The sequence below is a fragment of the Psittacula echo genome, assembly GCF_963264785.1.
Source record: "Psittacula echo genome assembly, chromosome: Z".
In the NCBI taxonomy this organism is placed as follows: domain Eukaryota; kingdom Metazoa; phylum Chordata; class Aves; order Psittaciformes; family Psittacidae; genus Psittacula; species Psittacula echo.
The window spans coordinates 53,083,425-53,095,973 of NC_137742.1; the positions used below are offsets into that span (position 1 = coordinate 53,083,425).

The window sequence follows — 12,549 nt, forward strand, 5'->3', positions numbered from 1 at the left end:
AACCTGGTGTCATTTTTCTGTTGCTCTAGGAAGCTTTATAACTTGCATGAGCAGTCCAGGCCTTTGCTGGCACAGATTATAATTCAATTAGGAAATTAAATTGATATGTGGGCAACAACCCACAATAGTAACTTTCACAAAACCCCTTTTCATCCTGCTTATCATCTAAAAGCCTACAGCATGGTGGCTGGTGTTCCCTACAGAAGACTGACCCACTAAATCAAGTGGAAGACCCTTACACCTATTTCTTTGTCCTTGCTCCATCAGCCCAGTTGGGATAGTGCCCAGATGGAGGAACCTCAACTACAGCAGATGAAAGCAGGCAGTTAAAAGGCAGTCAGGTGGGTATGCGGGCAGCATGACCCTAGTCTTGTCCATGGTCTTGGTAGCCCACCAAGGGCAGACATCAAACCAACCTCATGCAGCCCAGCATCATAGCACCAGTGGTCTTACAGATGACAGCAAGGATGTGTGCAGTTTGGTTCTGCCTCCCATGGCAGCAAAAGCAGGGCTGGTTCAGGAACTCAATGCCCAAGACCCATGGTACACAGCCCTGTGCCAAACTGGCACTGCAATGCACCAGTGGTGCATTCCCAGCACCTTCTGAGAGGCGCAGACATGCTCCTGCTGCTTCTGCACCCTGTCACAGGAAGGGACACTGCTCACTGGCTTTTCCATGAAGGTTTTCATGGTGCATCATTGAGGCCTTTCTCTTGCGACCTCCCTCCCAAAGCAGGCTCTCCCCCATTGCTACAGCTTTTGAAGAACAAAGACATTTAGCCATCAAACTGTTTGATGGGCTGTTAAGGCAGCTAGAGTGTAGCTGATCAGCTTCCTTCACATGCACACTGTCACTGGTACGGAGGAGGTTTACTTTGTCTATTGAGCCCACTGAAACTCATCTATGATTATGTCGTCTTTTATTTAAAACAGAAATTTCATTTTTGCTTTTAATTCTGCTTTTAATTTAGTTTAAGAATATGTTGCTCTGGCACTAGGGATCATTCCAGTCTGGTGGAGAAAGTTGTAGCCAGGTCGAAGGGCTAGGACTTCTATTTAAAAAAAAAGAAGACTCAAGCTGGAAGTAAGATTCACAGGCTCAAGGCTGAGTGCAATTATCCCCTGGAATCACTGGTGGAGGACTGTGGCAAGTATCACACCTCTCAAAATTTTTCACTACCTAAGCCAGATGTCTATGCTGGACACATTCTGCAGTTGTAATTCTTGAGCTCATTAGTGCTTTCTTGAAATAGCATGGCAGAATAGAATAATCTCTTTCCCTCCCAGAAACACTGGATGAATTTCTATGGCCTGATTTATGGATTTGATCAGGGCACAAGGCCCTGCTGTCTTGGTCTCTGCTCTGACAGCAGTGAGTCCTTCCAGGCTGCAAGTTCTCTGTCTGACCTTACAGGTTGTTGGCTCACCAATGATTTCCTTTCCTATTAAATAAAAACGTATACCAAATAAATCAGTAATAAATATAAATAAATAATCACAATCCATAGAAGAGCAACCCACAGATTCTGCAAAAAAAGGGGGACTATCAGACTAATACAAAGACTGCACATCTCATTGTCTGCTAGGGAGACGATGTCTCTGACCAGCACCCTACAATATTGCTGCTCATGGCAGGAGAAGAGACACAGTTTTCAATCAGTGTCAGCTCCTCCATGTTTTGCAAGTGTGGAGCTTGCTGGAAGAAGCCCAGGATGCTGCCCCGTGCTGCCACTGCTGTCTGCTGCAGGCCTGGCTCTCCCAGAACTTTGACAAGGAAGTTGATGTATCTCATAGCTAATCGGAGTGTCTCATTCTTGCTCAGTTTTTTGTCTGGTGGATGGGTGGGAATGAGCTTCCTCAGCTTGGCAAAGGCGCTGTTGACATTTTGCTGCCTCCATCGCTCCCTGGTGTTGGTGAAGATCTTCCTTGTCATCCTTAACGTCCTGCAAAGCGAAAGAGATGGTGAGTGAATACTAGATAGCCCTGGCTTTTGCACAGGCTGCTGCTCTGGGCCAGCAGTAAGCACAAAGTGGTGGTGCTAGGCATTTCCAATTTTTGCCTTCTGTGGCTGATGCCCTTGGCCTACATATCTTGCACAGATTCACCATAATTCCTAAAGTCATGTCCCCATTCACAGCCATGATCATAATCATGGCAGCTGCAAATGGACACCAGAGTCTAGTATGGACTTCACAAAGGAGTAAATGGAGTTTTTTCTCACACAACCATTTAATGCTGCTTCTCCAGGTTCTTGAGAGTTCCTCCTTAGCAGAATTCCCAATACAAATGCATTAGTCATCCGACTAGGCTGCATGAGGGACACCTGGAAGGTGGAAAGGAAGGCAGGCAGGCTCAGCACAGAACACATCCATGCTTTCCCAAGCCCCAGCTCACACCTTCCTCGGGTCTGCTCCCAGCTGGCCCTAGCTTGGTGACTCCTGGCTGTTTCTAAGCTAGGTGGACATTCATCATGGGCCTTCTGTAAGCAGACAGCTGACACTACAGTAGCTTGTGGTTATAGTTATCTCAGGAGAATTCTCCAGGGAAGCAACAGTCTGGTTCCTTGCCCAGCCCACACTGACTGCTCACTGCTGGTGGCAGAGACTCTACAGTCTGATCCTTTCAGGCTTCTGTTTTATCCCCTGAGAGCTACCAAGACTAAGCCACAAGTGCCATGAGTGCAAGCTGAAGAGGGAAAGTGTGATTCCTACAAAACTTGCAGGCATCCCAGCCAAAATGCCTACATAGGGGTTACCTGCCCATCCTGCCTGGAGCAGCAGGAGATGTGCAATGAAATGAACCCAGTACCCAGAGCAGACCTGGCAACACAAGAGCACTGTGCAATGGATGCAAAGTAATTTTAAAAGCCATTTACCATAAAGGTTATCAAAGGTGCTTGGGGTTGCAGTAACCCTACTTCTAACACCATTGAAAAGTCTTCTCTTTTCTCCCACAGCCCTGCAGGAAACACTCACTTCTCCATTTCTGAAGCTGCCTTTTATGCCAATGGCACGGAGACAGTTGGGGTACGGAAAAAGCAGCTGCAGCCAAGAGACTAAAGGACAAATATTTCCACTTACCCTCTTATGCATGTGAAAACCTCAGCTTTTTATATTCGTTGGCAAACCCATCCTTACAGCAATCTCACAGGGGACTGAGGAGCAGGGGAGATAGCACTCTTTACCCTCAGAAAGAGGAAACTTCGGGTGACAGCACAGCTGTGATCCCCTGTCCATGTTAAGCAGCCTCATACCATGCAGGACGCTCAGGGTTCACCAAAATACATGTTAATAGTCCAGGTGAATAAAGAAATCGTGCTGTGACTCAGAGGTTAATTGGGGTGCTGTTGCAGGGAGACAAAACATGCATGGCAGGCAGGGAATTTCTCTCCCAGGTCCTTCAAGACCCAGTCCAGCACTGATTGAAAATCAGCAGGGAAACACTGTTACAGTGTCATAAATTATATCAGAGCCATGTCCAGAGAGCCGGGCAGCTAATACAGATGCACCCACATGTACTATATATGGCTACACTCATGCTGCCCATACTTTGCAGGCTCTGCTTGGCTATAGACCTTACAGAGCTAACACATTTCTATTTTGATAGAAGTCTGAAATCACTGTCATGCTCAATTGTCTACTCTGCCTTCAGGGGTTGAGAAAGTTGTCCTATCAAAGTGCCCTGCTTCATGAGTGGCACATTTAAAACACAAACACTCATATTTCAGGTTGCTGAGATTTTGTAATGTTTTTTGTAGACTTACATTGAGAGCCATTGCTTGATCTAAATGGGGATTATATTTTTATTATTTTCCTTTTTTTAATTATTCTTCTACTCCATGTATTACTTTTGGTTTTTGTTATGGGAACAAATCTACTTGATGCTTTGCACCTACTTAGAACAGCTAGCATGTACCTTTTTGACTGCTATATCAGTGATACGGATTTTACGCACTGTCTTCCAGTGCTCCTCTGTACTGTGGAACTTTCACTCCTGAAGGGAGAACTTTTACTTGTACAGTTCTGTTCTTCCAAGCAGCTGCTTGGGTCCATGTGAAATTCAGAGTGCCATCTGCTTCTCTCTCTTCTGTTTTTGGTGTTTTGTTTCTTTTTTTAAGACAAATTTATCCAAGTGCAAAGGCAGTTTTATAACTTGAGGAAAGTTATTTGGGCTTCCTTGTTTCTTCTAATGGGTCAGGTGGATTGTATTTTGCCAGGCTTTTCAGTCTCTGTGCTATAATTCTGTTAATGTGGGCCCAGGTTGCTGGATACCTCATCACCCCTCAGTTACCAACGGAGGGTCTGATTCTTCTCTTTCTCCTCCTGCAGGCAGTGACCAGCACAGCAGGTTATCATCCAGCCCCGGTGATGTGAACATGTCATCTTGACCTGTTAGCAGTATTACTGGTGGAAAAATAACCCCAGCCTAGTACTTCACATCATGCTTTCTTTGTCTCTCTTCTCCTGCCTTTGAAAAGGACAATATTGCATTTGTGGTCCCAAGCCTTGTCAGCAAACATATGTCTTTGTGAGACCAGCTCATGCTTTACACTTCAAAAATGTGTCTTTGTATTTCTGACATTCATTCAAGCTCAGTAAACAACAGCTCCTTCTCTCTCACCGTGCCTTCCGCACACCCACCCCCCCCCCCCCCGCCCTGATAGCTCTACAGAGAGCTTCATTTCAGGTGTAATCCACCTCTGTACATCTCTCCAACTTACATTCCTCTCTCCTTTCCCCCTTTACTGGTGCAGGTTTCCTGTTGTTGTGCTCAGTTTCAGCTAGAAACATAAGAGAAAAGCAAGCCTTGTCCAATCCTGCAGTAATTGCAATGTTTCAGCACAACTTCTTTTCTCACGTAGTCACCTACACATCCCTCGAGTTTTTTGTAAACACAACGCCTTCCAGTTAAAAGCAGTCAGTTTACTGACAAGGGATCTAATTTTCATTCCCTTTGCCTCATTCCCTTTCTCCCCGCTTTCTCTCCAACCGTCCCCACCAGGCTTGACTTTCATTATGATATTACTTGCAGCTTCAGGTCTTTGCTGATGTTGCACATCTGAGCAATGTATTCTTTAGCTTTCCCTGGTGCACTGTATAAAATACATATTGTCTAGTGGCTGCATGCAGCTTATATCCCACTGGTCTACTTTAAATTTGTGCAGAAATCACATGTTTGTACATATCATGGACTGACAAATTGCATTAACCCACAAGCCTGGATTCTCTGCTTTCTGGTCATCTTTCTTACCACAGGTTAACAGCCCCACATTTAGCTGACAATAAAGAAACCCAGGAAGACAGCAGCTTAAATACAAGAGGATTAATTCTGCTCTCAGGAATGTGAATCTGGAAGATTACACCATTTTCACTGGAAGAATTACTCTGCAGGGCAAAATGGACAGGATTTAACACAGATCAAGAAGACACCATGTCCAGGAGTACCAGGTAAGTGCAGTTTAATGAGCTAAGATCCACACCTGCAGTATGTAAAGAGAATTGTGCAAACAAATAATCCAGCCCAGCAGCAAATCTGTTCCAACAGCCAGAAAGAGAAAAAACAAACCACCACCACCCACCAGTTAAGTGAAGCTCTTTCCACCCCCCTGCCTACTCATTTGAACAATGTAAGAATAGGGGAGAGAAAAATACTGCCTGTGATTAATGCGGCCACGAGTGCCACCAGACAAAAGACTAAACAATAGAAAACATGAAGATCTCTCCCTCGGTAGCAGCAATTCTCACAGCCTCTCTACGCGAAAGCCATTCAGGCAATTCAGGCAGCAGCAGCAGAGCAGCTTCGGCACAGAACACCGTCTTTGCTAGGACATTCCCCAGCAAACAGCCCCTGAGCCACTGGTTAATGTCTGAGGGTTGGCAAGGGACTCTCCAGGAGCCCAGCACTCAATCATAATTAGCAGGCTGCTATTAACTAAAGATCTTGGAGGAGAAAGTTCCTCCCTCAAGTTATACCTTTGACCTCGCTGAAGTTAAATCCATGTTGAAACTGGCCACTGGAGACCTACTTCTGCAAATCTTAATCAGACAGCAGATGCCTGCTGCTAGCAAGAATTGGAGTGCTTCTAGTAAACCTGCAGTGCCACACTGTCACTCCGCAGGGGAAACCCAGTGACTGCTGAAATTGCTTATTTAACACGTTGCACTGGATTTTGTGCAGTCCCCTCAAGCCCTTAAGTAAATGGCAACAGAAGAGCAGATGGTGTCTGTTTCCATATCAGGGAGGTGCTTGTGAGCCTGATCTACCGCGGGGAGCAAAGATTCCCCAGCTATCAATCCTCACTGCTGTGCTTTGTTTGCTTTACATCAGCGTGATCTGGAGAAGAGGAGAAAGAGGACGCTCACTGTTTCCCTCTTCAGTTTCACGGGAGCATGGAACTCAGCTCCACGCAGAGGGCGTGACTGAGCATGGATGTCACAATGCATTTCACTGCCTATCCATAACATGTGACGTTTCTTTTCCCCCACCACCTAGGAGGAATAAGCTGAAACTTTTTGCAGCTGAACCATGCTTTGACTGATGCGCGGTTGCTTGGATTGCAAGGACTTCCTTTGGGTTGGAAAGAGAGGTAAGAGGAGAGGAGACAATGCATCCCAGCTTGATGGGTTACAAGAGGAGCAGTGCACCTCTAGGTCGAGGCTCTTCCCTCCCAGCCTTCCTCAGCCCCTTCTCTCCGTCACTGCCTCCCTGTATCTCAGCACTGTAGCCCTCCCAAGTGTCTCCCACCTGAAATCCCACGGGTGTACTGGTGTACAAGGAAACAGAGAGTTCAATGCAGTGAGCTGAACAGTGGGCTGGCAACCAAGAAATATAACTTCTGTCCTCATTTCTGCTGTTCCTTTGCTTCAGGCAAATTCCTTTCCTTTGTGGCACCTCAGTATTCCTTCTGTCTGCAATTAGTTTGTTTCAGCTGCAAAGCTTGTGGAAAGTATGTGTCTGTGTCTGTCTGTATGTGCATGTCTGTGTTTGTGTGTTTGGTAGATGCTGTGTTTGTGTAAGGAAAGAGAAGAGCCTCTGTCAGCTCTCACGGGACAATTCCTAACAGCAGCAGTGAACTTCATTTCATTTCAAATAAGATGTGGGAAGAGGAGCTACTTTGGGAGTAAACAAGGGCTCCTTTCACTGCCTCATGCCTCTGTTGGGAGTGTTACCTGACAATCAAACCATGGTACAAAGCATAGCAGAGCAGCAAAAGTGCTATAGAAAACAGTCAGCACTGACACAGTGATTTACTTTTTTCAGAGTCTGTAAATCCGGGTCGAAATGCACATAGTAGAATCTCTGCTTCTGGGAGCCCTCCTGTCTAAGGGCAGCATTTACAGAAGCTCACAGCTACGCTGTACTCTTGTTGAACCTTTAGGAAAAGGAAATCACTAGGGTCTTCAAAAGCAACTGTGCAAAGGTCTCAGGCTGAAGTCAGCCTTCATGTTTGGGGATACTAGTCTATATATGATCACAGTTCCAAAAGGCAAATCTTTCACCCTACCCAGTGCTGCTCCTGAGTTGCTTAGCTTTGTAATCCAGTTGCCTTCCTAAAGGGTGCAGATCTTCACCATACTGGGGGAGAGAGCTTGCTGCTTCCTGAGAAATCAGCCTAGCCTGCACTCTTCATAACCCAGACACCCTGGCATCATATCCTGTAAGGCTGCCTTGGGAAAGGTAGGTCTGTAAAGTGATGGGCTGGCACCCAGCAGGCATTTGGGAGAGCACAAAATGTGTGGTTAAGAACTCACCATACTGATGGAGATGTTTACTCAAAGAATACTCTGCGCATGGGACTGGTTTTGTTTGTTGGTTTGTTTCCTCGTGGCTCCTCTGTTGTCAATGCTTTCTGTGTTCCTTTGCAATAAAGTCAGATTATACCACAGTTCTGCGCAAAACAAAGAATCCACCTGTGGGCTACAATAGCTTTTGCTAAATGGATGCCTAGTGTATTGGCAATGGACATGGCTGCTTGCAAAGCTGAGAAAAGAACACTCTGCCAGGACGTTTAGCCTTTATTCACTAAACATGTACTTGTGCTATTTTCTGTTCAAGGAGATCCGAGAGCCTTCCTTGGAAAAGTGCTTCACTGTCCTGGTGCCTTCTCCATTAAGGCTATCTTGTATCGAAGTCTCAACTACAGTTCCAGTGGGTTTTCTTTAAGAGCATTCTCTGCCAAATTAACTTCCCAAATACTTCACACAGACACTATCCCTGTGCTTCAGGTTAACACAGAGAAGAAAATCAGCTTGGTGATCTTCAGGGAGTTCTTCAGAGACCCCCTTTTTTCCAGGCCCTGTGTGCAAAACCCTGTTCTACACAGGTATTCACTCCCACCTTGTTACAGCACTCATTCCTGCATGTTCCTCCCTGCACCTGCCACTGTGAGGCAGTAAGATAGCTGTTAATAGCAGAAAAATGTCCATTTGCTTTGACTCCCTTGCCTTGCCTGCTTGTGTAGGAAAGCTCACATCCTGCTTACAGGAGCTGTTAGGGGCAGAGAAAGGAAAATCCAGTGCTGTAAGGGACATTGCATCAAGGGGAAAGATATATCTCGTATTACGTTTGGATATGACCCCCAGACAGCATTTGCTTTTGCATTTTATCCAGGCCTGCTCTGATTCTGATAGCAAATCTCTCAGACTTCAGCCAAAGCAAGGCTACAGGTCTGACAGCATCCAGATAGTGGCGTGCAATGCCCTGTTTTCCTATCAAACACAAGTTAAAACCAGTCTACTGACCTCCATGCCGTCACCCCAGGAACTAACTGGGGGGTCTGCTGTGCCCAAGACTAGAAGTCACCGTAAACACGGAGAAAAAAAAAAACACCACCACAGCAAATTGTAACTTGCAGAAGTGTGATACAAATCACTGCAAGACAAGGACCACTATCGTGTTTTCCTGTAAATATCATGCTGCTCACCTCCATGGGACTACACCTGATAGAAATATCAGAAAGAAGATCATCCCTGCCTCAACCACATTCTCGTGAGTGTCTGCATTTGGTCCTCAAGCCTTCTATCCGGCATGTTGGCTCTATCAGCATTTAATTTCTTGCTCATATCACAGCTACTAATGATTTATGTAAACAGGCAGTAAAATCAAGCTGCGTTCATTTTAGCTGCTTTTTGTGAAATGATATAGAAATGCATGGTGGAAAAGGTTTTAAAAATCAAATATCGACCTATACTGTTATATGGAAATCACAAATGCTAGAGACGCCTACTTCAGAAAAAATGCTTGTTTTATTAACTTTCTCTGGAAAATACAGCTTTATGTAGAAGGCTGCCCCTGGAAATATAAACCTGCTCTAGACTGACAGTTTCAAAAGGTGAGATTTTTTTACAAATCTGAGAGTTATTAATATTTGCCAGCAGAAATGAAATAAATAAAATTGCTGAGCTTTTCCTCCTAAGTGAACTGTTGAACCAAGCAAAATTCAAGTATCTATGTATTTTTCATACACATCAGCTGTAAGACAACCAGTGAAGTAATGGGAATATTTTTAAACGTGTGAGGATTGGAATTTAAACCTGTTTCTTTACATCTTTACCTGTTGACACTGTCATAAGATGTTCACACTGTCATAAGATTTCTACACAGTCTAATGCACAAGCATACAGTAAAGTCTAATGAATGCATGACTATCTATGGTTTTGTGAATGATTTGTTCTGATTATCAGACACCAGTGGAGAATTCTGTTGAGTTTTAGTTCTAAACTCAGGAAGTCTATGATGCTTTATGTAATCATTCTGCACCAGTGCAATAACTCAAATTTAGAGCACTTTGCAGTGGTATAAGTGACTTTGCCTTGTACATGATTACATGGTTACGATGTAAAAAAATCTGGGAGTAGTAGGAACAGATTTAAAATCACATCAGTTTGCTCCACATCTAAGCATCAACATTTCTTTCCAAAATAGTACAACCAACTAATCATTTCTCTCAGCATCATGTCCAATTCACTGAGTCTCTGTGTGGATACTAAGAATTTGACAAGTCCAGGCACAAAAATACACTACAGGTTTACTTTGCTTGATTAAACACAGTCACCTGTAGTGGCGGTTTCTGTAACTATTCTGTTTGTCACATCAGGTGCCTTATTCTTAACTTTTTGATGACAAGACCTAGAGCTAGCATGATAAGAGATAAGATTTCAGTGGATGGTAAAGGCTATTGCAGAAATTCCTTCCTTTTAGGATATTCCCTGCCCCGAGAGGAAACTTTGGCATTCCTAAGAAAGTTGCAAGATAAGCCCAAAAGAGGGGAGGCAACATTGTAAAGAGAAGAGGGCATCGTCACTCACTTTTCAGGTGCCTGTGCCTCTTCAGATCTGGTCAATAGGCAAACAGACAGGAAGACCGGACACTTTCTATTTTGCTTTCCTGATGGTTCTCGCAGAGCCTGGCCGCAGAGCCTGCTCTCGCTGGAGTCAGCCTAGCACGGGTCCTGGCTGCCTCATTTATAGAGTAGCAGGTCCTTTGTCTGGCGCGTGTCACCACTAGTCCTGGCAATCCAGGGAGCTTGTTTTGCATCTCCCAGGAGATTCTCTCTATCCTGCCTTTTTCTCTTCTAACCCTCTGCCTTTTCCTGGGGCTGGTAGTTCTTACTAGCCTTAGAGCGACTCCAGATAGGTCAGGGAACTTTGCGGGAAAGGATGGAAACTGCTCGTGGCAAGTATCTAATTTTTCTCTCTTTTTTTTTTTTTTTGGTGGGTTTGTGGGGTTTTTTTTGTTTTGTTTTTGTTTTGTTTTGTTTTCCTTTTTTTGGGGAGCTTTTTTAAAAAAAAATGAATTAAATAAAACTTAGCTCTAAGCTTGTAAATGTTTCCAGAGACGAAGATGCAGTGCTGATTTAAAAGCCAGTTTCAACATGACTCAGTACTGAGGAAGAGGCTGGTTGTATTTATCGTATTCCTAAGCAGGGGATTCCCTCTCTGCTCTGACAGCAAGTGCAGTGAGGTTTTGGGGGTGACCATGTGCAGGCAAATCAATCCTGCCTTCACTTTTTGGTGAAAGCTCCTTTTCATGTACGGACACAGCTAGCACCCTCTGCAACATGGGCAGCTAAAGCTGCTGCAGGCTCAGCACTGCCCCAAGCCCTGCGCTGACCCTCTGCCTGAATCTGCAGAGTTACAGCAGGAGGCTGCAGGTATGAATTCGCATGTCAGCCAGCTTGCCCTCCACTTCGGGGCCCGTGCTCTCTGCTTGTTCAGAGAGGTGGGAGATGCCCCATCCCTGGAAATACTCAAGGTTGGATGAGGCTCTGAGCAACCTGATCCAGTTGAAGATGCTCCTGTTCATTTCAGGGGTGTTGGACTGGATGACCTTAGGTAGTCCCAACCCAAAGTATTTTATGTGTCAATGAAAAATTGCCCCAGGCACAAACCAATGAAGCAATGTAGCCTTGCTACAAACATACAAAGCCTTGGGACCCATGTGACCTCATCTGCATCTCCATCTGCTTCTCCATTAGGTGATGGGAGTTTACTTTGGGTGGAGATAACAGTAAATAGGGGTAACAAGAGCAAGATACCTAGTTAGGCACTGGGAGCAACAGGATACTACAGGAGAAAAAGGAATGGGGAAAGAGAAACACCAATTAATCATTCAACTACACTCATGGGGCAGGAAAACACCTGCATTCAGGATAGACAAGGGAGCTTTAAGTACACTCCATTGCTTTCCTCAGCCAAGCCTAAAGACAGTTCAGCTCACTCAGACCACCTCTCTTAAACTACAAGCTGTCTAGGTAGGGCTCACCTACGGGGTTTTCAAAAGCACCGTGAATGTTTCAGTTAATGTGATTGCCTCTATAATTATTAACAGCGCAGCAGTGGAATGATGCGGTTGCTCTCCGGAGAGAATGAGCCCCAGATCCCTGCCAGGGCAAGTCATTCCCCGCAGAGCTCGACTGAAGGTTCAGCCCTTTCACACGGTATATTAACAGCGGCACTACAGCCTGAAAGCTGTGTCAATCGCTTCATTTAGCACAAGTGTTATGTTAACTAAAGGCCCTATTCCAAAGGGGCCTTTGGCCTCACAGAGCCTAATTTCCATGTAATTTACATTGGAAAGTTGCAGAGAGCCCCTCCTCTCTGTTACTTCCTCCAACCCATTATTTACCCCAAAATCTGCCCTGAGAATCTCCAGCCAGCTTACAGCAGTAGAGAAGGGGGCTTGTCAGTTCAGGAAAAAGAGAGAGCTCTTTATCCCTGACTGCTTGGATACCTCATTGACGAGGGCTCTCAAAACCCAGCCAGATGAAACATTATAAAATATACAGCCAGAAAAGTGTCTGTCCTTGCAGGCATTTGGGACGGGATCGGCTGCTATTCATTCTCACTCACTTATCCATGCAAGAGTGCAGGATTCTGCTGCTGTTGCTGCCAGATACATGCCCTCTGTAGCAGCAGGCTCAGGGTGAGAAACCTGCCTCGCTGGGAAAACACAAGGAGAAAAAGGGACATCCTAGCCCCATCCCATGTACTTCAGAAAAGCCAGCACCACATCTGTGATGTGATCTGAGATAGCATGGGGATGCTGACT

At 45.2% G+C, this 12,549-nt stretch overlaps 1 protein-coding gene across 1 annotated transcript; it reads right to left on the minus strand.

Moving 5' to 3' along the window:
* Nucleotides 1-1,582: 1,582 nt before the first annotated feature.
* Nucleotides 1,583-11,071, minus strand: TAL2 (TAL bHLH transcription factor 2; the record flags this gene model as incomplete). Its single annotated transcript, XM_080638065.1, has 2 exons — nt 10,308-11,071; nt 1,583-1,943 (listed from the first exon to the last, which is right to left on the minus strand). Exon 2 carries the CDS (start codon nt 1,931-1,933, stop codon nt 1,583-1,585), a length of 351 nt encoding a protein of 116 aa, XP_080494191.1. The 5' UTR covers nt 1,934-1,943; nt 10,308-11,071.
* Between the last annotated feature and the right edge of the window lie 1,478 nt (nt 11,072-12,549).